The sequence below is a fragment of the Microcaecilia unicolor genome, chromosome 7 (assembly GCF_901765095.1).
Source record: "Microcaecilia unicolor chromosome 7, aMicUni1.1, whole genome shotgun sequence".
Taxonomy (NCBI): domain Eukaryota; kingdom Metazoa; phylum Chordata; class Amphibia; order Gymnophiona; family Siphonopidae; genus Microcaecilia; species Microcaecilia unicolor.
The window spans coordinates 189,243,567-189,267,358 of NC_044037.1; the positions used below are offsets into that span (position 1 = coordinate 189,243,567).

The following is a 23,792-nucleotide window of genomic DNA, read 5'->3' on the forward strand; positions in this document are numbered from 1 at the left end:
CGATGATGACTGAAAAAGGAGCAAGCACCAGCCAAAAAACAAAAATCAAGGTATAAACGCCCAACCACCGTTCAGGCCTAAGAGGGCCTACAGAGCACGCCAAAAACAAAGGAAACTTAAAAGTGGGATAATCAAACTAAAACTGTATAGGAAGGGAGAGAAACTTTTCCTAAAAAAATAAAATGAAAAAAGCAGGATAAAAAAACCCTGAAGGGAAGGCACAAAATAAAAAAAATAACACTCACACACCAGACGTTGTGAGGAGAACAAGGACAATCGTGTTCTCTCCTCACTGTGGATGAGAAGAGACTGATGGTCCCACGCTCTTGTGGCAGGTGGGAAGGCACTCATAGATGCTTCGTGCAGATGCTGCACGTGTTCTGAAAGCTATACTAGCCTGTTAAAGCTCCGAACCAGGCGACGTGGATGACGCCACCCACATGTGAGAATATAGTCTGCTTATCCTTGGAGAAAAACAAATTTCATAGTTACTATTCTTCATGCTAGTATTCAACACTTAAGAAACAGTTCCAGCCATCAAAATAATCAAAAACAGTTTTGCTTATAAAACTATGAATATGTATATTAGTAGTTGTAGGGGAAAAAACGATACTATTAACAGGCTAAAAACTCTTCTGACCACATGAAATGTCAGGATAATAACTAATGTACAGATAGCTGATCTAATGGAGTTTATAACTATTATAGCCCACTAGATGCGCTAATTGAAGAATTTGGTATCTCTAGATCGCAATATTTCGCCTATGCTCAGTTAAAACATTATGTGTCCTCCTTAACATGGACAGATCTCACGGAGGACGTGATTGATGTCCTCACGGAACAGTATTCTTTAGGGGCACAGGTCTCTGTTCCTTTAAGATTCCATTTACAGCAACTAAAAGACACAACCCAGGAAATAGATTACATAGGGGTGACTAAAGCGTGGACTAAGGATCTTGGCTGCACAGTTACAACAGATACTGGACAGAGGTTCTTGGGTAGTATCTATAAAATGCACTTTTCGGTCCCTCAGGGTGAACGGTTATATAGATTTTTTATGAGAACCTACATGGCCCCTAAAAGAATGGCCAGAATAACTGAGTCTTGTGATGGGACATGCGCAAGATGTGGAGGGGGAGCGGCTACGCTTGGGGACATGTTTTGGCTCTGTCCCCGGGTGCAGGCTTTTTGGAGGGCCATACTTTCCTCATTGCAGTCACAGTGGGAATGTTCTGTAGTGTGTGACCCGCTGATATTATTTTTTAGTTACAAATTTACTGCGACACCACCTAAAGGCTTTAAGAGATATGTGCAGTGGTCAATTTTATTTGGTATTACCACGATTCTGAAATCTTGGCGATCAGATCTCATGCCACCACTAGCATGCTGGCGTGCGCAGCTGATACATCAAATGCGGCTGGATAGATGCCGTGTGAAATCCCTGGACAGCACTGAAGGAGAGAGGTTCCGCATGGTATGGGAGCCATTGTGGTTAACCATGCCCTCAAGAGCACGAAGCTTTATTTTGAATATTTAAAAAGTTCACAAGTGGGTTGTGGGAAGGTAGGGGGGGTGGGAGTGATCTTTTCAGTTTGGACAGTTGTTGGGGTGAATTTTTTGCATCACTTTTTGTAATATTGTGGTATATGTGCGAAAGCTTTGCTTAAAATGGTGTCTGTTTTTTGAGGCAACTGGTTCCAATAAAAAGACTTAACATGTTGGAAATGGGGTTGGGGAGAAAATGTGAAACTTTGATGATGATCTAGCTGTATGATTTAACTTCCGATGTATAACCATGGTTAGTTGTTTATTGTTTAGGGGTGACATATGGCGGTCTGTTTAACCTGTTGATCATCAATAAAAACTATTGAAACATAACTATTATAGCCTTCTTGCAAAGGTCATCAGGAGTACATAAAGAACACTACAAATCTTTAACACCTGATGCAGCCCTCGGGGCGAACAATGGCCATGTTGGGTCTTGTACTATGATTTTATTAGACTGTTTTTAATAGACTCTATCATATCCAGTGCTGTTACATATTTGTGATTTCTTTTGTGTGTCTTTACAGCCCTGTGAATGCCTGGTAGCACTTCAGAAATAATAAACAGCAGTAGTTGTTGTGTTTTTCATATTTAGTTTCAGATTACAGTCAAGGTAGCGAAGATACTTACCTGTAGCAGCTATTCTCCGAGGACAGCAGGCTTCATATTCTCGCAAATGTGTGATGCCGATCCACATCACCTGGTCCGGGATTTTGCTACCGATGTAGCCATGGCTCTGACATTGTGAGCTGTGACATGGCCCTCTAGGGCCAGCCCAGCCTGGGCATAAGTGAAGGAAATGCAATCTGCCAGCCAACGGATATGGTGCATTTCCCGATTGCGACCCCCATCCTGTTGGGATCAAAAGAAACAAAAAACAGGATGAACTGCCTGTGGGGCCATGTCCACTCCAGGTAGTAGGCCAATGCTCTCTTGCAATCCAAGGTGTGCAAGCTGCTTTCACCAGGATGGGCATGAGGTTGGGGAAAGAATGTTGGCAAGACAATCAACTAGTTCAGATGGAACTCCGACACCACTTTTGGCAGGAACTTAGGGTGCGTGCGGAGGACTACTCTGTTGTGATGAAACTTAGTATAAGGTGCATCCACTACTAAGGCCTGAAGCTTAATAACCCTACGAGCTGAAGTAACAGCCACCAATAAAATCACCTTCCAGGTCAAGTATTTCAGACGGCAGGAATTCAGTGACTCAAAAGGAGCTTTCATCAGCTGGGTGAGAACGACGTTAAGATCCCACGACACTGGTGTAGGTTTGACAGGGGGCTTTGACAAAAGCAAACCTCTCATGAAGCGAACAACAAGAGGCTGTCCAGAGATGGGCTTACCTTCTACACGATGATCATAAGCACTAATTGCACTAAGGTGAACCCTTACAGCCTTGGCCTTGAGATCAGACTCTGATAGGTGTAGAAGGTATTCAAGCAAGGTCTGTGTAGGACAAGAGCAAAGATGTAGGGCCTTGCTCTCATACCAGATGGCAAACCTCCTCCATTTAAAAGAAAAACCTAAAGAAGTGAATTCTAGGTTCTCAACATCCAAGTTGTGAGAGCCAGAGACTGGAGGTTGGGATGCAGAAGTGACCCTTCATTCTGTGTGATGAGGGTCAGAAAACACTCCAATCTCCATGGTTCTTTGGAGGATAATTTCACAAGAAGAGGGAACCATATCTGACGCAGACAGTACGGCAGAATCAGAATCATGGTTCCGCAGTCTTGCTTGAGTTTCAACAAAGATTTTCCCACTAGAGGTATTGGAGGATACGCATACAGAAGTCCTGTCCCCCAATTGAGGAGAAAGACGTCTGATGCTAGTCTGTCATAAGCCTGAAACCTTCAACAGAACTGAGGAACATTGTGGTTAAGCTGAGTGGCAAAAAGATCCACCAAGGGGGTGTCCCACACTCGTAAGATCTTGCGGGCTATGCTCATGTTGAGAGACTACTCGTGACGTTGCTTTATCCTACTCAGTCTGTCGGACAGAGTGTTGTTTGCACCGGCCAGATAGGTGGCTTGAAGAAGCATGCCATGGTGGCAAGCCCAATGCCACATCCAGATGGCCTCCGAACACAGAGGGTGAGATCCGGTTCCCCATGCTTGTTCATATAATACATTGTAACCTGGTTGTCTGTTTGGATGAGAACAATTTTGTGAGATAGCCGATCTCTCAAAGACTTTGGAGCGTTCCAGGTCACCTGGAGCTCCAGGAGATTGATCTGTAGATTCGTTTCCTGAGAGGACTAAGCTCCTTGAGTGTGAAGTCCACCTACATGAGCTCCCCATCCTTGGAGAGATGCATCCATCGTCAGCACTTTTTGTGGTTGAGGAATTTAGAATGGAATTCCCAGAGTCAAACTGGATCAAATTGTCCACCACTGAAGGAAGCGTACAAGCTCCGGGGATACTCGGATGACATCTTCCAGACTTCCCTTAGCTTGATACCACTGAGAAACTAGGGTCCATTGAGCTGATCTCAAGTGAAGACATGTCATGGGTGTAACATACACTGTGGAAGTCATGTGGCCCAACAATCTCAACATCTGCCGAGCTTTGACCTGCTAAGAACCTGCTAAGAGGCTCGAACATTGGACACGAGTGCAACTTGATTGTCTGCTCTCGTGTCCTTGAGGAAGGCTCGAACCATCTGAGTATCGAGCAGGGCTCCAATGAACTCTAATCTCTGAAGAGGGTGAAGATGGGACTTGGGGTAGTGTAAAATGAGCCCTAGGTGCTCTGACACACGAATAGTCATCTGAATGGACTCCTGAGCTCTGTCCGGAGAGGTGCTCTTCACCACCCAATCATCTAGATATGGGAACACATGGACTCTCAGACTGCATAGAGATGCTGCAACTACCGCTAGACATTTGGTGAAGACCCTGGGAGCTGTCATGAGGCCAAAAGGCAACACGCAGTCAGTGGTGTGCTGGTAAATTTTTAACAACAGGCTCTCTCCCCGGTCGACCTCGGCGCCCCCCCCATCCACCACTGCACCCCCCCCCCAAAAAAAAAAAAATTGCAGAGCTGGCTATACCCAGGGTGGGGGGGGGGGGGGGGGGGCAGCGGCCAACACATTACTCTCTCCAGGAAAAAAAAATTAAATGATCCCAGGTTCCAATCTAATTCATGTTTAATATGGGATAAAATGCCATAACTAAGTAAATAAACATAAACTTTTAACGTTCAGCACCTGATTCTCAAAGTGGACATATTCCAAACACTATAATGAAACTAAAATTATTTTTTTTTCTACCTTTGTTGTCTGGTGACTTTGTTTCTCTGATCATGTTGGTCCAGTATCTGATTCTGCTGCTCTCTATCTGTTCCCTTGACTCCGTTTCCAGGGCTTCCTTTCCATTTATTTCTTTTCTTTCCTTCTTTCTTCTTCATTTCTTGTCCTCCGCAGACTTGACTGTACAGTGGATCCAGCTTCTGCCTATTTTCTCCATCCATGTGCAGTTTCTCTCCTCACTTCCTTTTCCCTCATCTAATCTCCTTCCTCTATCTTCCCTCCATGTCCAGTATTTCTTCTCTCTCCCTTCCCTCCCCTCCATCCATGTCCAGAATTTCTCTTGCTCTCCCCTCCATCCATGTCTTGAAACTCTCCTCTCTCCCCTGCCCCTCTCTATCCATCCATACCCAGCAATTCTCTTCTCTCCCCTGCCCCCTCTGCCCATCCATGCCCAGCAATTCTCTCCTCTGCCCATCCATGCCCAGCAATTCTCTCCCCTGCCTCCCTCTGCCCATCCATGCCCAGCAATTCTCTCCCCTGCCTCCCTCTGCCCATCCATGCCCAGCAGTTCTCCTCCCTCCCGTTCCCATCCATGTGTAGCGATGTCCTTCGCCCCCCATCCTCCCCTGCCGCTCCCATCCATCAGTTTCAATTACCTGCCTCGAAGCGCCGCATTATTTAAGGCCTGCCTGCTGCCCGTCTCCAGCTGCCTTCCCTGCTTGCTTCTCAGGCGTTCGGTTCGCGCCCTTAGTCCCACCGAGGGAAAAGGAAATGACGTCAGAATGACGTCAGAAAGTGGGACTAAGGGCGCGAACCGAATGCCTGAGAAGCAAGCAGGGAAGGCAGCTGGAGACGGGCAGCAGGGCTTTAAATAAGGTGGCGCTTCGAGGCAGGTAATTGAACTGACAGATGGGAGCGGCAGGGGAGGATGGGGGGGGCGAAGGACATCACTAGACATGGATGGGAGCGGGAGGGGAGGTAAGCATGGCGCCCTCCTGCCATGCTTATCTTGTGCAATGGAGCCGGCTCGCCCTGTACAACAACCGGCTCGCAAGAGCTGTCAAAATTTAACAAGCGGCTCTTGCGAGCCGGTGCAAGCCGGCTCCAGCACACCACTGCACGCAGTACTGAAAGTGATATGTTCCCAGCCAAAATCGAAGATAGTTCCAGGCCACCGGAAGTATCAGGATGTGAGTATAGGCATCCTTTAAGTCCAGAGAGCATAGTCAATCATCTTTCCGAATCGTTGGGAGAAGAGTGCCCAGGGAAACCATCATGAATTATTCTTGGACTAGGAATTTGTTCAGGGCCCTCAGGTCTAGGATGGGATGCATCCCCACTGTTTTCTTCTGCACAAGGAAGTACCTGAAATAGAATCCCTGCCCTCCTTCTCCTGGTGGAATGGGTTTGACTGCATGGGCCTTTAGAAGAGCGGAGAGTTCCTCTGCAAGTACCTGCCTGTGTTGAGAGCTGAATGAATGAGCTCTCAGTGGGCAATTTGGAGGTTTGGATAGCCAATTGAAGGTGTATCTGAGACAGACTAATTAAAAAACCCACCAGTCGGAGGTCATAAGAGGCCACCTTTGGCGAAAAAATTTTAACCTCCTCCCAACCGGCAAGTAATCCAGGATGGATACGTTTACTGCTGCTATGCTCTGCTGGAGCCAGTCAAAAGCCCATTTTTGCTTTGCCTGGGGAGAAGTAGGGGTATTAAGCACATGCTGTTAACGTGAATGAGCATGCTGGGGCTGAGCCTTAATAGGCTGACAAACTGAAGGATTGTACCTATGCCTAGGATAATAGTAGGAACGGCTCCTGGACTTGCCAAAAGTCCTCCTAGCTGAGGAGGTGGATGCAGAAGGCGCCCTGAGGGAGAAAGAAGAGATTTTACCAGTGTGTTTCTTGATTTGGTCAGCGACCTCCTCAACCTTCTCTCCAAAAAGGTATCGGGAGCATTGGTAAGCATGGCAAGGGATATCCGCCAACCTCTGATGAACAGAATGTTCCAAGTCAGACACACACAGCCTGAGAGTCTGTGCATTGCTATACTTTGAGCAGAGATCCAGGATGCCATATCAAAAGTGTCATAAGTGCCCCTGACCAAGAACTTTAGACACGACTTCTGCTGCTTGACCAACTGGAGAAAAGTCTCAGCATGTTCTAGAGTGAGTGCATCCACCAAGTCTGACAGCTGTTTCACCAAGTTTCGCAAGTAGTCGCTTGTGAAGAGCTGGTAGGATTGTATGCGCGAGATGAGCATTGAAGCCTGGAACATCTTCCTCCCAAAATAATCTAGAGTTCTAGCTTCTCTGCCTGGGGGCTTCAAGGCATATTTCCTAGTACTCCTGGCTCTTTTGAGAGTGGACTCCACCACCATGAAATTATGAGGTAACCGAAGCCTAACAAAACCAGGTTCACTCTGCATCCAATACTGGGTGCCAATCTTCTTGGGCATGACAGGGACAGACAGAGGGGACTCCCAGTTCCCAAAGAGGTCTTTTTTAAGCAGTGGCGTACCTAGGGTAGTTGACACCCGGGGCCGGTCATTTTTTAACACCCCCCCCCCCCCCCCCCAAATCCAGTACTAGGCATGCTGAGAATACAAAACACTCAGGACTTATAGAGCAATTCTACCATACTATAAGCAGTCATTTCTACGAGTCACACAAGGAAAGGAAAGCATCTTAAACACTACAGTGAGCACTAGAACATCAATTCACCTATTGTAAAATGAAACCAGACAGAATAGTACAGATCGTAGATCCTGCACAGTCAATGCCAACTGAAAGCCATGTCTTTTTCACAAACACAGATACACCCTAATCCACTATAGAATAAGTAATCATAAACTTTCTATTTAGACAAAAATTAAACTGAACCCCCAATGCCAGACTCTGCATACAATGCAACACCACAGAAACAGAAACTGTCCCCTAGTACTGTGCAAACTATAAAGACAGCAGATGTAAATTTGAAAAAAACTAACAAGTACCAATCACTTTACAAATTAACAAATAGAAATAAAACAAATATAGAAAGTAAAATAATGCTCGGAAGTGACGTCATCGCCCGGGATGGTCGCTTAGCCACGTTGCTCTGTCTCCCAAAGTCCGTTTGCAGCGATCAAAAGCGATTATAAGCAGCTCTGAATCAAGGAAAAAGGGGAGTTCAGTGACTTCTGCACCCCAAGCAGTGAAATCGCCATGAGCAAAGCGGCTTCCACCCGTAAAAAAGACCCTGAAAAGCGGGAGAAAAACGTGGGTGGAAAAAGTGCACACCGCCATGAATCTCCTGAACGGGCCTCTCCATCTGATTCAGATTCGGCCCTATCTATGGCAGAAACTCGCTCTCCACCATCAAAAAAAGGTATCTCCGGCGAGCTCCGCAACTGTTTATCTAATATACAACATGAGATTAAGAACTCAAAAGATGAGATATTGGAGCGGATGGATACCCTGAGCTCGGAACTGAAGGAGCTGGGGGGCAGGGTGGAGGAAGCCGAGGTTAAGCTGGACGAGCATGCGGAACATCTGAATAGACATACAGAACTGATTCAGGGGCTAGAAACACGCAATGCAGACCTCGAATATAAATTGGACGATTTAGAAAATAGAGGCCGCAGGAACAACTTACGCTTTCGTGGAATACCTGAAGGAGGCGAGACTGAAGATGTGCCCCGGATTATCCAATCCATATGCAGTACGCTGATGGGAGCTGAAGCCGGCGAGGCACCGGAAGAACTGGAACGGGCGCATCGCGCCTTGGGCCCACGGAAAGCACAGCAAACCAGAGATATAATAGTTCGCTTCCAGAAATATGAAGCTAAAGAAAGAATACTGGCCCGAGCAAGGAACTCAAAAGACTTGGAATATGGAGGGGCTACGGTTTCTGTTTATCAGGATCTTTCTCAGTACACTCTCCAGCAGAGACGGCTGATGAAACCCGCCCTGGATATATTGATTAAAAATCAAAGGCAGTATAGATGGGGATTCCCCTTCTCTTTGAATTTTGAGCTACAGGGCATAAAGTGCAGAGCGTTCAACCTGGCAGAAGCATGGGAAGCGTTATTCAAAGGGGGACTGGTGACGCAGCAGATACCACCTGGGACAGTAGCACCAGTAACCAGAGCCAAGCTGCAAAAATGGAAGAGAGTGCCAGAACCATCGAAGCGCGCAGCATCTAAGCGCTGAAGGGGCATTCGAGATACGATCTGGTAACGACATACCTGTACTGCACTAGGAATAGGGCAAGGATCTGGCCCTTATTTCACCAGACTGGTCTAGTGAGTTCATGGACTGTAAGGAAATGACTTAAGAAAGTATGTGTATTGTCTATTAGGGACCTGTTTGAAGGTTTGGGGTGGGAGGTGTAAGAAAGTATGATTTGTGCAGGAATTCTAAATGCAAGCGAAGATTTAGAGCTGCTTAGGACACCATGGGGGGAGGGGCGGGCGGGGGACTTAACCGGGAGGTGGGTCATTCCTTTACAATCCCACTTGGAGGAATTAGTCTCTGGGTGGTGTAATAAATAAGGGGAAGGGGAGATATAATGTGGGTAGGGGGGGGGAGAACAAAGGGAGGTGGGAGGGGGGTGGGCGGAGGGAATGGCTCTAAAGGAAGGAAGTCCGTATGGAGAGTGTATGCAGCTAAGCCTGTAAGGTTGGAATGCTATGTTTATAACTATATGATTAAGACATGACCACAGACCTAAAGATACTATCCTATAATGTTAAAGGTTTGAACATGCCACAAAAGAGACAGAAACTATTTAAGGAGCTACAACACCATAGTCCCCATATAGTCCTCCTGCAAGAAACACATTTAAGACGAAAGCACGAGAGACTTCTCACTCATCCGGGGTTTCCAGTAGTCCACTGTGCATCCTCTGAGGGCTCAAGGTCAGGGGGGGTTGCAATACTGATGCACTCATCCCTGGCTATACAGGTTTTAGAGGTAAAAAAAGATCCAGGGGGGAGATATATATTTTTATATATCAAAATAGACCAGGTAGACCTGACCTTGGCATCGATATATGCCCCAAATGTTGGACAGGTGGAGTTTTTTGCGAAGCTGAAACTGGCATTGGCAGCATTTACTAGGGGCATATTGATTGTGGGGGGGGATTTTAATACAGTGAAGAACCCTAGTCTCGATCGCTCGGGGCAACATAAGTTAGAGGGTATTAAAGAGTCACAGGCGTTGGGTTCTTTCACATACTCCCTGGGCACACTGGATATTTGGAGATTGACACACATGAGGGATAGGGACTATACATTCTATTCATCACCACATGGAACGTATTCACGTATTGATTACATTTTCCTAGACACAACTCTAGTGGAGTGGGGCCCTACAGCGGCAATAGGCAGTAAGACTCTATCTGATCATGCTCCAGTTTGGGTGATACTTCCAAAAATAAAGGTAGAATATAAGGATAAGAGATGGACACTTAACACCAGTTTGTTACAGGAAGGGGAGGTGGCAGAGGGGTATAGAGCGGTTTTACACGAATACTTGGAGTTTAATAAGGAATCTGGGCCTGATCTCAATGTGGTATGGGATGCGATGAAAGCTGTCACTAGGGGATATTTTTTGAAATTGGCTAGTAAGAGATCTAGAATGTGCAAAGCTCAGATTAAGGGATGTATGGGCCGTATACACAATCTGGAGGCACAACACAAAGCAAATGGTTCCCGACAGATTTTACAAGAACTGAAAGATCAGAGAATGTTACTGGACTCCATTTACTCGGAGCAGCTGAGCCATTTACACAATAGACAGCGGCTGGGGTCCTATGAACACATAAATAAGGCGGGTCGCCTTCTGGCCATAAAGCTACGAAGGCAGAAGGTAGATCGTACAATCACACAGATACGCGATGGGGAGGGAGGCCTGATACGCACCTCAGAGGAAATTCGTAAACGTTTTAGGGATTTTTACCAAGCTTTGTATGATCAGGAGATACACCCTGCCGAGGACTCTGTGGAGGAGTATCTAGCGGATAGTGATCTCTCACCATTGACTTTCCAGCAGCAGGCCCAATTAGACAGTCCTGTTACACCCTTAGAAATACAGGAAGCTATCCATGGCTTGCCATCTTGTAAGTCTCCGGGCTTGGATGGGCTCCCAAATGAATTCTACAAGATGTTTAATAAAGAATTGGCACCACTATTAGCAGACCTATTCAATATGGTAGGAAGGGGGGAGATACTGCCTCAGTCTATGAAAGAGGCATGGATAGCGGTCTTGCCTAAGCCGGACAAAGACCACTCTGAATGTGGCTCCTACAGGCCTATTTCGGTGTTGAACTCTGATGTCAAAATTTTGGCCAAAGTTTTGGCCAATAGGTTGGCCCCGGTGCTTCCAGTGCTAATTCACCCTGATCAGGTGGGCTTTGTTGCGCACCGTAAGGCTATGGATAACATTAGAAGAGTAATAGACCTTATCTATTTGGCTAAGAGAAGCCAGCGGCCATTGTGTCTTCTTAGTTTAGATGCCGAAAAGGCTTTTGATAGGGTACATTGGCCATTTATGTATAAGACACTAGAGGTGTTAGGGTTTGGGAATCGGTTCAGAGGCTGGATACAAGCATTTTATGAATCTCCAAGGGCATGTGTGAGAGTCAATGGGGGCAACTCGGGGCTGTTTGCTCTTCACAGAGGAACTCGGCAGGGATGCCCTTTGTCTCCCTTACTATTCGCAATGGTAATGGAGCCTCTTGCATCTCGGATACAGTCAGAACCGGGTATTTTTGGTCTGGCCATAGAAGGCAGGGCACACAAGTTGGCGCTGTTTGCGGACGACGTCTTGCTGTTCATTACTCGACCACTGACATCGTTTCCTAACCTTCTGCGCACTATTGAAGAATATTCAGCGGTGTCTGGGTTTAAGGTCAATATGACCAAATCGGAGGCCCTTAACATTACACTGCCGGCTCTGGACCTGGAATCTTTAAAGACATCCTTTCCATTTCGGTGGGCTTCTAGGTATATACGCTATCTAGGGGTTAATTTGACCTCTGAAACATCGGAACTTTTTCAAGTTAATTACAAAAGACTAGGACGGGACATTGTGGCAGATCTAGAACGCTGGGGGGACATGGTGTTTTCATGGTTTGGACGGGTAGCGATAGTTAAAATGAACGTGTTGCCTCGTTTGCTCTACCTCTTTCAAGCGCTGCCTGTATTAATGCCCAGGCGATATCTATCAACGCTGCAGGATAAAATAATGCGGTTCGTCTGGGCAGGAAAGCGACCACGCTTATCGCGTACTTTACTATATCAAGACAAACGAAAGGGGGGGCTGGGAGTCCCTAATCTCATGTGGTACTATAGGGCGGCCCAAGGGAAAGTAGCGATTGAGTGGTACCAAGAATACCCAGATAGACAATGGGTCCAACTGGAGCAATACTCTTTGGGGCATACACCTCTAGGAGCGTTAATGTGGACCCCTAAATCTTTTAGGGTAATGGGGGGGGGTGAATGTCCTTCCATTGGGGTAACCCTCTACTATTGGGATAGTCTCTTCCCTCAGAAGAAATGCATTCTCACTAGTTTATCTCCAATAGCATATAATCCACTCTTTATGCCTGGAACTACACCGGGGATATTTACTCGATGGTATGCCATAGGTCTAAGGAGGTGGGGCCAAATGTTCGAAGCAGAGCAAATACTCTCACTTCGAAGTCTGCACTCACAATATCCAGAATTGGAGGAAGACAATTACGCATACCTCCAGCTGACCCACTTTCTCAAAACAAAGGCAGTGAGAGAGGTCATAAAACGGGAAAGGTCTATTCTGGAGGATATTTGTGAGAGGACTGAGTCCTCTGGTGGATTGATCAGCCAATTATATAAATGCATCAGTGCACAGGCTCCTCGATATTGCCTCCATAGAAAGAGCTGGAATAGCGAGCTGGGAACGGCCCTGGGGGAAAAGGACTGGGAAAAGATTGAAAAGGGGGCAGGAGGCGTGTCGGTACATGTACCGTTAAAAGAGAATGCAATAAAAGTATTGTTCCGCTGGTGCCTCACCCCGGCACGCCTCCAAAAAATATATCCAGCAGGCTCAGGATTGTGCTGGAGGGGATGTGGTCAAAAAGGAACAATGGGGCATATGTGGTGGACATGTGGCAAAATTAAAGCGTACTGGAAAACAGTACATAGTAGGCTGCAGAGATGGGTAGGACACACCTTTAGGTGGACCCCAGAAACTTTTCTGTTCTCTGTTAAAGTAGGAGGGTTAACACATAGCCAACAGATTTTGGTGAGACTGGCGACCGGAGTAGCTAGGCAGGTATTGGCTGCTTATTGGAAGCAGAAAGGTATACCCTCCATTGAGAGATGGATTGCAAAGTTAAAATATGTTTGTGAAATGGAAAGGTTACTAGCAGAACGAAAACGCAAGCTGAATCAATGGCAAGCTGTTTGGGGTACCTTCTTGGAACAATATCCATAATGGAAGGAGAAGGATATCTAGATCCTGTGGACAGGAGAACACTGAGCCATACTCATGTAGGGGGTGGGGGGAGGGAGGGGTGGGGGGGGACAAGGGGAATTAATATCTTTAAAACTTTAAAAATGTTGAAGTTCAATTGATCAATAATGTTGTATGCAAAATGATAGTATTATGTACAATGCAGAAAGGAACTGTATTATTTTATTCTTATTGAAAACATTTTGTTCGGATGGCAGACTGTGTTGCTTTTTGTATTGAATTTAACATTTAATAAAGACTTCTTGAAATATAAAAAAAAAAGAAAGTAAAATAATACCATTTTATTGGACTAATACATTTAGCTTTCAGAGGCCAAAACCTCCGTCCTCAGGTCAGTACAGTATAGTGCTGTTACAGTATCCTATCCTGACCTGAGGAAGGGGGTTTTGTTCTCCGAAAGTTAGTCAAAATGTATTAAAATTAGTCCAATAAAAAGATTACCTTATTTACATGTTCTATTATAAACATTTAACATATCTACAATACTTTATCCTAAAGCAAAAAAAATAAAAAAATATATTTTATTTACAGTTTGTTGTCTCTGGTTTCTGCTTTCCTCATCTTCTTTTCACCGTCTTCCTTCCATCCAGCATCTGTCTTCACTCTCTCTCTCTCTCTCTCTCTGCCATCCAGTGTCAGCCCTCTCTGCCGTCCTTTCCATCCACTGCCTGCCCTTTCTCTCTGCCCCTTCAATCCACCATTTGCCCTCCCTCTCCCATCCATCCAGGGTCTGCCCTCCCTCTCGCTCCCCCTTCCATCTAGGATCTGTTCCCTCTCTCTCTCTGCCCCTTTTTTCAGCCCCCAGTTCCAGCCCCCTTCTCCCCTCTGAACACCCCCACCCCAGTCCCCTTCTCCCCTCCCCTTCTCCTGTCTGAGACCCCCACCACAGTCCCCTTCTCCCCTCCCCTGTCTGAGATCCCCACCCCAGTCCCCTTCTCCCCTCCCCTTTCCCCCTCTGAACACCCCCACCCCAGTCCCCTTCTCCCTGTCTGAGATCCCCACCCCAGTCCCCTTCTCCCTGTCTGAGATCCCCACCCCAGTCCCCTTCTCCTCCCCCCTCCCCTGTCTGAGATCCCCACCCCAGTCCCCTTCTCCCCTCTGAACACCCCCACCCCAGTCCCCTTCTCCCATCCCCTTCCCCCGTCTGAGACCCCCACCCCAGTCCCCTTCTCCCCTCCCCTTTTCCCCTCTGAACACCCCCACCCGAGTCCCTTTCGCCTCTCTCCTTCCCCACCGGCGAAGCAGCGTCGCAGGCAGCGCCTCGTGCCCTGCTTGTAAACAAAAAAAAAAAATCAAATCTCCTTCCTTCTCCTCGTCTTGACGTCTTGACGTCGACTCGGGCCTTCCAATCAAATTGATTGGAAGGCCCGAGTCGACGTCAAGACGTCAAGACGTCAAGAGAAGGAGGGGAAGGAGATTTGATTTTTTTTTTTTTACAAGCAGGGCACGAGGCGCTGCCTGCAACGCTGCTTCGCCGGTTTTTTAAATGTGCGGCGCCGTGGGAACGGCCACGGGAGGCGGCGGGAGCGGAGCACCCCCCACCCACTGGCACCCGGGGCGGACCGCCCCCACCGCCCCTCCCTTGGTACGCCACTGTTTTTAAGTACCTCGTGGAGAGGGGCAGTCACAGCCTCATTAGGAGGAGATGTATAATCCATGACCTCGAGCATGTTGGCCCTAGGTTCATCCTCCACTTCCAATGGAAATGGAATGGAATCAGTCATTTTCTTAAAAGATGCAAATGAAAGGCTCTCCAGCAGACACAGTCTCCTTTCAGGTGAAGGGGAGGGTTCAGAAGGGATCCCATAAGACTCATCTGAGGAGAAGTATCTGGGATCCTCCTCTGAATCCCATGAGCGCCCTCCCTCAGTGTTGGAAAGTATCTACCTATGGGATTGCAGTGACTGAACCTTCCTCGATGCCAAGAGAGCAGTGTTGAGAAGTCAGCTCCCATCTCAACCCCGACAAAGCTTCATCCACCGATGTCGAGGGTGTGCCAGCTTGGGTGGCAGTCGACACCAGGGTCGCAAGCAGTGCTGGCATCGGAGGCCGCACCGCAGGCTGAGGGCCAAGCAGGGCCGCAACAGGAGATATGGCAAGTGCAAGCACCCCTGATACTGATGCACACCGCTACATAATGTCATCCAGCAGCCCTGGAAGCAAGGCCCAGGTGCACTCATCAAAGGCCGACACCGGGAAAAGCTGGGGTGCCGGTTGAGGTGTAGGTTGCAGAACCGCTGGAGTCAACGCGGGAGCAGGATCTCGGTTGCTTGGAGACAGGCGCATCGGCACCTCCTGTATGGAGGGAGAGCGATCCTCCCGGCGCCATGTGTCGAGGGTGACCAATGACGATGCTTCTTGGCCTTTGCCTGAAGCGTGTCACCAAGGCTCCTCTGTGCCGAGGAAGACATTGAATCCTCACATTGCCTCGGGGTCAGGTCCGACGATGGACAGTCCCGGAGGCCCTGCACAGCAGGAGGCCTCAAGACAGGTGGAGACCCACTCGATGCCTCACTGCTCCAGTGTCTAAGGGTCTCAAAGTAGCCATGTTTACCGACACATATGATACTGTTGCGATGCTTGACGTCAATGTTGACGCGTCAGACTTTGAGCCTCTCCGGAAAGCAGGGTCCTCTTCTTCATACGAAGACAGAGAACACAATGAGCAGGGCTATGGTCGGGCCCAAGACACTGCAAACACCAAGAATGGGGGTCCTTCCCTGAGACAGTCTGACTGCACCGGGTACAGTGCTTGAAGCCAATGTGAATCTTCGTGGACATGGACGGGAAAACTTCACCGGCTAAATCAAACGACTTGATGGTGCCTGCAAAAAGGTGAAAAGCACGGAGAAAAAAAACAAAGAAAGAACCCTGCTAAAGTCAGGGCCTAAAACCGGCCAGGTGACGACGAAAAATTAAGAAAACTTAAAATCGGGCAAAACGTACTAAAAAAATAAAGGAAGGGTAGAAAAACGATTCCTATGAGAAGAGCCAAAAAGAAATCAACAAAAATAACAACCGGAAGGCATAAAAAAGAAAGCTTTCAGACCGGACGTGGAAGTGAAGACAAAAAAAGCATCTTCTTCTCTTGCGGAAAAAAAAGAGAACCAAGGAGACCACATTCGCACAACGGGCAGGAATTCATTCATCAATGCGCAGTGGAGCGCGGCTCACGATCCACAAAAGCTCTCTTTTAGCTTTGGCAAAATGTCAGACCTGGTGACGCGAATCGGCATGACCCACTTGTGAGAATATAGAAGCCTGCTTGTCCTCTGAGAATAGCAATTTACATTCTGTTAATGGTCAAATAATTTTCTATAAGACTGAGCCAGTACCTATAACTTAGCCAGGTATTATTAGGTGTTTCCACTTTCAGCTTCTGGAACTGAGCAACATAAAATAGGATTTCCTATTTGTTATCTGACAGGTAGTTCGAAGGGGCCTGAACTGGACTCTGTCACAGACAGGATGTTGAGCTCAGTGGACCACTGTTATACTGTGGTACAATCAAAGCCCTTGCTCTGCCCCAGCTTGACACTTCTTATATTCTTATATAAACATACATTAATGAGTTTTAGATACAAGTTCACTTAAAGCTAGCTAACCAGTCATAAAATATAATTATGTTTACTTGATTGATAACTAAGTATAAAGCCAACAAAATGAGAAAACATTAGCTTCTTGATCGCTTCTTTCAAAAATGGGATAACGTACTAAAACAAAGAGAACATACCTAGCAACTTCTTTATATTGCTCTAGTTCTTTCTTTAAGCTTTTGATCTCAACATCCATAAACTGATTGTGAGTGTAAACATCAGGAACAAATTCAACTTCTTCAGAGGGAAATAAGCCCTTCTGTACCATTTCATACCTACAATGATACAAATAGCAAATTAACACAAATATTTTAATTGGTGCACTATATGTAGCTATTGCTAATACAGTAACTTGTACTTCCCTCCAACCCAACTCTTAATAAACTAGATTGGAAATATGATTGAGGTCTACAAAATCCTGAGTGGAGTAGAAGTAAATCGATTTTTCACTCGTTCCAAAAGTACAAAGACTAGGGGACACTCAAGAAAGTTACATGGAAATACTTTTAAAACAAATAGAAGGAAAGATATATAGCTCGATCCCAGAGAATTCTTGTGGCCAAAAGACTTGATCATGGGGCTAAAAACCATAGACTGTGCTCCTGGAAGTCAGACCCATAGAAAACATCTCATCCTGCTGCAACAGTCCATCTGCTGGAGGCAAAGAAATATTGGTGAGTTCCAAGGCTGCACCACTCCTTATACAGGTGTTGAAATCACTGTCAATGTTCTCAGCCTCCATCTTCTGCCTGGGGAGAATAACCCATTCATCTGGATTCTTCTAGCAGGATGATAAGGAATAGTGCCTTTTATTGCAGCTTTTAGGAGACAAGTCAATTGGATGATACCGTTAAACTGCTAAAACAAATTTTACACATTTCCTTTAAATTTTACATAATCTGAATTGATACAAGTGCTCTCTGGAAAGTTTCATAACTTATCAGCTATAGCAAATACAAATAAATGTGAGCAAAAAATAAACTAGACCTCATAACAATTGTTTACACAGATGTCTCAAGTGCATTATCATGTGATATTCTTCAGAAAAAATAACTGACCAAATTCAAATGGCCACTAAAAGAGAGACACAAAAGTTTATATTTGCTTTCAAAAACATAAACCATTACCATTTATCCTGAAACAAATAAACCAACTTCCAGAAAGTGCAAACATACATAATAACATTTTATATTCAGAAAAATTTACCATTCTGTTTGGAAGCACTCAAGGGTTTGCGTCATTCCCATTTTAATAAGAAAATTGCGCAGAAAGTCATCTATTACTTCAGGTTTATGTGGTATAGGCTGTTTTGAAGTCAATACTGCTCTTTGAGATTGCAACTTGAATGTTAAAAAAAAAAAGAAGATTTGAATGAGCCTCAAACACCTTATAAGCCAGTCATTAACTTGGTCATAACATAGTTCAACAGGGTTAGATAGCCTAAGGGTTAACTAGAAAAGTTCTCAATGCCTGTCAAAAGACCAAGAAGGGGGTTTCCTCAGCTAATAACTGAGGCCAAAAGTCTGAGAACTGATCCAGCTAATTTTTATTTTAAAATGTACTTTTTAAAAAATAAAATACAGAAACAATATACAATCAATTAATGTCAAAACATTAGTTACTTTTCAATGACAGAGTGGCAAGTCTCATTGGACCCTTTTACAAAAGTGCGGTAAAATTTGGATTTAGCGTGTTTTAATGCAGGACTTTCCCACACGCTAAACCCAGATTTAATGCACCACTTTTTAGGGCTTTCTTGTTTATATTTGCAGGTCATTGGCTAATGTTCACATTAGCATGTGAAACCCACAAAAAATTAACATGAGAGAACTTACTGCCTCCTATTTATGGGGCACTAAGTGCTCCCGGTTTAACACTGCATTATCCAGTTAGTGCACACTAATCATAATGTGCTGGCCAGAGAACACAGGAATACCCACTCGCCATTCATTTCCCCCCTCCCCCAACAAGAAATATTTTTAAAAAAAGTTGGCCTGCATGTGGTGTATGAAAATAGGGAAATTACTATAAAATACTTTACAGTCTTGGGGGGGGGGGGGGGGGCAGGACACAGCAGAGGGAAAGGCTCCAGACTTGTCTTGGATGTCTGATATGTATCGCTGTGGTGATCTCAGAGGCAAATTTGAAGGAGTTTCAGGAAGAGGTGAGAGTGTCAGCTCAGTCAATAAAGGATTCTCATTACGGTCACCTCCACTCTTTTTGGGTTCCTGTATAGTCTGTGGAGATTCCTCTTCTCTGTGTTGGTGTGAAATCTACTGTCACACCAGGAGTCCTGCTCTAAGCAGTAGCAGGATGTGAATATATGGACAGATGTCATATATCATTGCTCTGCAAATCTCTTCTTTGGAGGCTGATCTCAACTGGGCTGCTTATGCAGCCATAGCTGTGCCATTATGAGCTGTAACATGACCCTCCAGATTCAACTCATTCTGGACACAAGTGAAGGAAATGGAGTCTGCTAGCCAACTGTGTGCAGCTGCCAGTGTCAGCCCCCATCCTGTTTGGATCAAAATAAATAAAGAGCTGGGTGGAATTTCTAGGAGCTTAGTCTGTTCCAGAAAAATCGCCAAGACTCTTTTGCAGTCCAAAGTGTGCAATGCAGCTTCACCTTTATGGGCATGCAGTTTAGGAAAAAAGGTTGGAAGGACTACTGACTGGTTAGGGTGGAATTACAACACAGCTTTAGGCATAGGAGTCAAATTTTCAAAATGATTGTGGTGCTAAACGCAATAGAAAAAATCTCTACTTGGACACAGTCAAAGAGCTTGCTCAATATTGGGGGTGCTCAAGCACCCACATAGACATAGCTAGCTTCTATGACTTTAGGAAGGAACTTTGGATGGGTGCACAAAACAACTCTATTATTAAAACCATAGTTTAAAGCAGAGCATTTACTAGGGCCTGGAGTTCACTCAGCGGGGCATTTTCGAAATGGACTTCCTCATTTCGATTTGGACATCCTCGCAAAACATCCCAATCCAGGGGCGGGGAAACCCGTATTTTCAAAACAAGATGGATAGTCCATCTTTCATTTTGATAATACGGTCAGGGACATCCAAATCCTGAAATTTGGTCGTCCAGGAGAAATCATATCTAGACAAACCAAAAATCAACAGGACTGCGTGCTGAAGTAACTGCCACCAAAAATAAGATCTTCTAGGTCAGGTACTTCAAGTGACAGGTATCTAGTGGCTTGAAAAGGTCCCATAACTATGCAGGAGACTTGATGAAAGGTGTCCTAAGTAGCAAGCCCCACATAAAGCAAACAACTAAATGGATTTACATTTTATATGATAATACTAAGCTCAAGTCGCACTAAGATGCACCCTTACAGTGTTGGTCTTTAGACCTGCTTCTGATAAATCTAGAAGCTATTCAAGCAGTTTTTCTGTAGGGTTAGTGAAGACATCTATGGCCTTGTCATCACAATGGATGGCAAACCTCTTCCATTTAAAACCATACACCCTCATATAGGAACTCCTCCTGACAGCTAGCAAGACCTGTGAGACACAGAGAGGCATTTTCAAAAACTCACCTAAGTCAGAATTGGGATGTAGCACTGGTTAAGACCAAGGTCAAGATGGCAAGGAAAACATGAAAAAGTATCTGCAGAAGCTAGAAGAATGGTCTAAGGTTTGGCAATTAAAATTCAATGCGAAGAAATGCAAAGTAATGCACTTAGCGAGTAGAAATCCACAGGAGATGTATGTGTGAGGCGGTGAGAGTCTGATATGTACGGACTGGGAGAGGGATCTTGGGGTGATAGTATCTGAGGATCTGAAGGAGACGAAACAGTGTGACAAGGCAGTGGCCATACCTAGAAGGTTGCTAGGCTGCATAAAGAGAGGTGTGACCCAGGGGCGTAGCCACGGGTGGGCTTGGGTGGGCCTAGGCCCACCCAGTTGGGGTTCAGGCCCACCCAGCAGCGGAGAGCTTCAATTTCGGCAGCGGAGGGAGCAGGCTGAGGTCCGATCCTGCTTCTGCCTCCCTCTCTCCCACAGCGCTTCTCAAACGCTGCCTACCTACCGCCGCCACGATCTAGTATCTTCCTCCCGTCTCAGCACTGCAGCAGCGGAGCAGCGGTAGCGATTCATGCTGCCTCCTGCTTTGTTCTAACCTGGAAGCGTCTCCTCTGCCGCGTCCCGCCCCCATGATTACAACTTCCTGTTTCTGCTGGGGCAGGACGCAGGCGCGCTGCAGAGGAGACGCTTCCGGGTTAGAACAAAGCAGGAGGCAGCATGAATCGCTACCGCTGCTCCGCTGCTGCAGTGCTGAGACGGGAGGAAGATACTAGATCATGGCGGCGGTAGGTAGGCAGTGTTTGAGAAGCGCTGTGGGAGAGAGGAAGGCAGAAGCAGGATCGGACCTCAGCCTGCTAAGGGTGGTGCTGTGCCCCATTGAAGAGATGGAGAGTTGGGGGAAGGTCTTCTTAAGATAGATGCTGGAAGGGGGGCATGAGGTGGAGAGGGGCAAGAGAGAGAGAGAATTGTGCAACATAGGGTAGAGAGGGGTAAGAAAGGAAAAAATCTTGCATTGGGAGGGGAAGGGACAAGAGAGGGAGAAATGTTGGACATAGGGGGGTAGTGGGGAAGGAGAAATGGTAAATGTTGGACTTGGACAGGGGGTGGTGAGGAGGAGAAGATAGATGGTGAAAAATTGGACATGATGGTGGAGGGCAGGAAGAGATGTTGGATGGGGCACAAGGGAGGGGGAGAGGCAGAAATGTTGGGCATGGCAGTGGAAGGGAGGAAGAGAGAAAATGCTGCATGGGGGGAGGGGGAAGAGAAGTGTTGGACCCATGGCACAAGAGAGGGAGAAATGGTAGAAAGTGGGAGAGAGGGAGATATATTGGACCTGGCGGTGAATGAGAGGGAGAGAGAAACACAGGAGCTGGAGAGGGGAGAAAGGAAGAGATGTTGGATTCAGGAGCAGAAGGGTGATAGAGAGGTGCCGGACAGTGGGAGTGAGGGAAGAGAGAGGGAGAAACGGTGGAACATGAGGGAGAGGGCAGGAGGGAAGAGAGAAGGGGCAGAGAGATGTAAGGCTGCAAGAGTGGGGTGGGGAGAAAGAGGGAGCAGATGCTGGGCTAGAAGGGTGGAGGAAAGGAAGATGGCGGAACCAGGAGGGAGAGGAAGAGGGTGGCAAGGAAATAAATAAAAAGATAGTGATTACAGAGGATAGAAATATGGTAATGAAAGGGAATGGAGGGCTGAGGAAGGAGTGAGATGGGGAAATGGAAAAGCTAGTGGGTGAGAGAAAAAGATGAAAATCTGAAAGGTAGTTGTAACTAAAAAGGAGGAGAACAGTGAGAGGGTGAAATTTGAGTTGACAGCAAGGCAGAAAGAAGAAAAAAAGAGAGGAAAGAGCTAAAAATAAGAAGTCAATATGTCAGAAGCAGGTGTAGTGAAGGTAAAAGAAGACAAATGGACAGCAGCCGCTCGAAAGAGAATTAGAAGACGACAGACAGGAAAGCAGAAAAGAAACTGCAACCAACATGATGGAAAAATACAATGTCCAGACCACAAAGGTAGAAAAAAGCAATGTATTTTGAATGTTTTAAATGGAATATGTTGGCTTTGGGAAATCTACATAGCAAATGTGTTTGTATCGTGTTCAGGAAAAAGGAAATGCATTTCTGTTTTTATTTCTCCAGCGTTGAAGTACATGCTAAGTTTAACTTTTTGGGGTTCTGAGTTCAATTTTTGTCTAAATATTTTTATTTCTGATACGTGATCCCTTGTTCTGTATTTGGTGAGGGTCTGTTGGTGTGACAGTAATGGCAGGTTGGGAAATCGGAGGGCAGGCAGGGAGGAGAGGGGATCAGGGAGGGGGTGTCTAACACCAGTTCTGACCCTTGCTGTATAGCTGGTAGGGATCCCAAGCCTCCCCAGCTGAGGACTTCCTCCAAAGACGGCCAGAACTTCCTTCTACCAAGCTCTGCAGTCGGTGACAGCATGCTTGAGTCACCGACAGCTAAGCACGCATAGGGTGCTGGCATCAGTGGCTTACTGATGTTGCTGCTGCCTGCCAAGTTTGGTAAAAGGGAGTTCTGGCCAGCTTCAGAGAAAGTCTTCAGCTGACAGCGCTTGAGGATCCTTATTAGCTAATCTCTCTATATAAAACACACCTCCAACATTCTAATGAAGCCTCAGTTTCCCAACGTTCTAAAGTGAGGCGGCAGAGACCACTTTTTGAACACCAGTGTTTGCCCCGCCCATGTGCTGCTGATTGGCTGTGCCTCAGGTGATGCACACAAAGTACGGTTCCACCTCACAAACACTCACATGGACTTAGAAACCACCAAGCCTTTGAATGGGACCGGTGCTACAGAGGAGCAGGAGTGGGACAGCGAAGAAAATGCAGCGGCGTTCAGGAAAAAAAAAACAAACACACACGAGTCCCGCCCCTTCCTGAGGAGGGGGTAGCTACCAGCAAGGGGACCAACCACGAGGAAAGCTCGGACGAAGAACGCCACTAAACAACCACTACATCGCGGACCTTACTCTGCAAGCTGTTCATGCGGTGAGTCTCCAAGCCGGCGTTCAGTGCCTACAACAGAGACTTCCAAACACATGCGCCCTCAGCCCCGCCCCCCCTACAGAACACCACCCACATTCCACACTAAAACCAAACCACCCCCCCCCCCCCCCCAAAAAAAAACACCCAAACGGAAACCTCCGGCGCCCAACCCCCCCCCCTAAAAAAAACGGATAATAGCCCACCTGAGTGTGCCTACAAGGAGACCTCCAGACACATGCGCCCTCAGCCCCGTCCCCCCCTACAGAACACCACCCACATTCCACACTCGAAAAAAACCCCATATCTAATCCTACTGCCTGCCTGCAACGGATCCCTCTGGTTTCAACAAAAATACAAGTGCCTACAAA

General features: G+C 46.5%; 1 protein-coding gene across 1 annotated transcript in view; it reads right to left on the minus strand.

The window, feature by feature from the left end:
- Positions 1-23,792, minus strand: part of SPAG16 (sperm associated antigen 16) — a 932,486-nt gene that overhangs the window by 866,162 nt on the left and 42,532 nt on the right. The window contains 2 exon segments of the mRNA XM_030210425.1: positions 17,022-17,159; positions 18,091-18,224. Of these exon segments, the coding sequence (XP_030066285.1) occupies positions 17,022-17,159; positions 18,091-18,224 (272 nt within the window).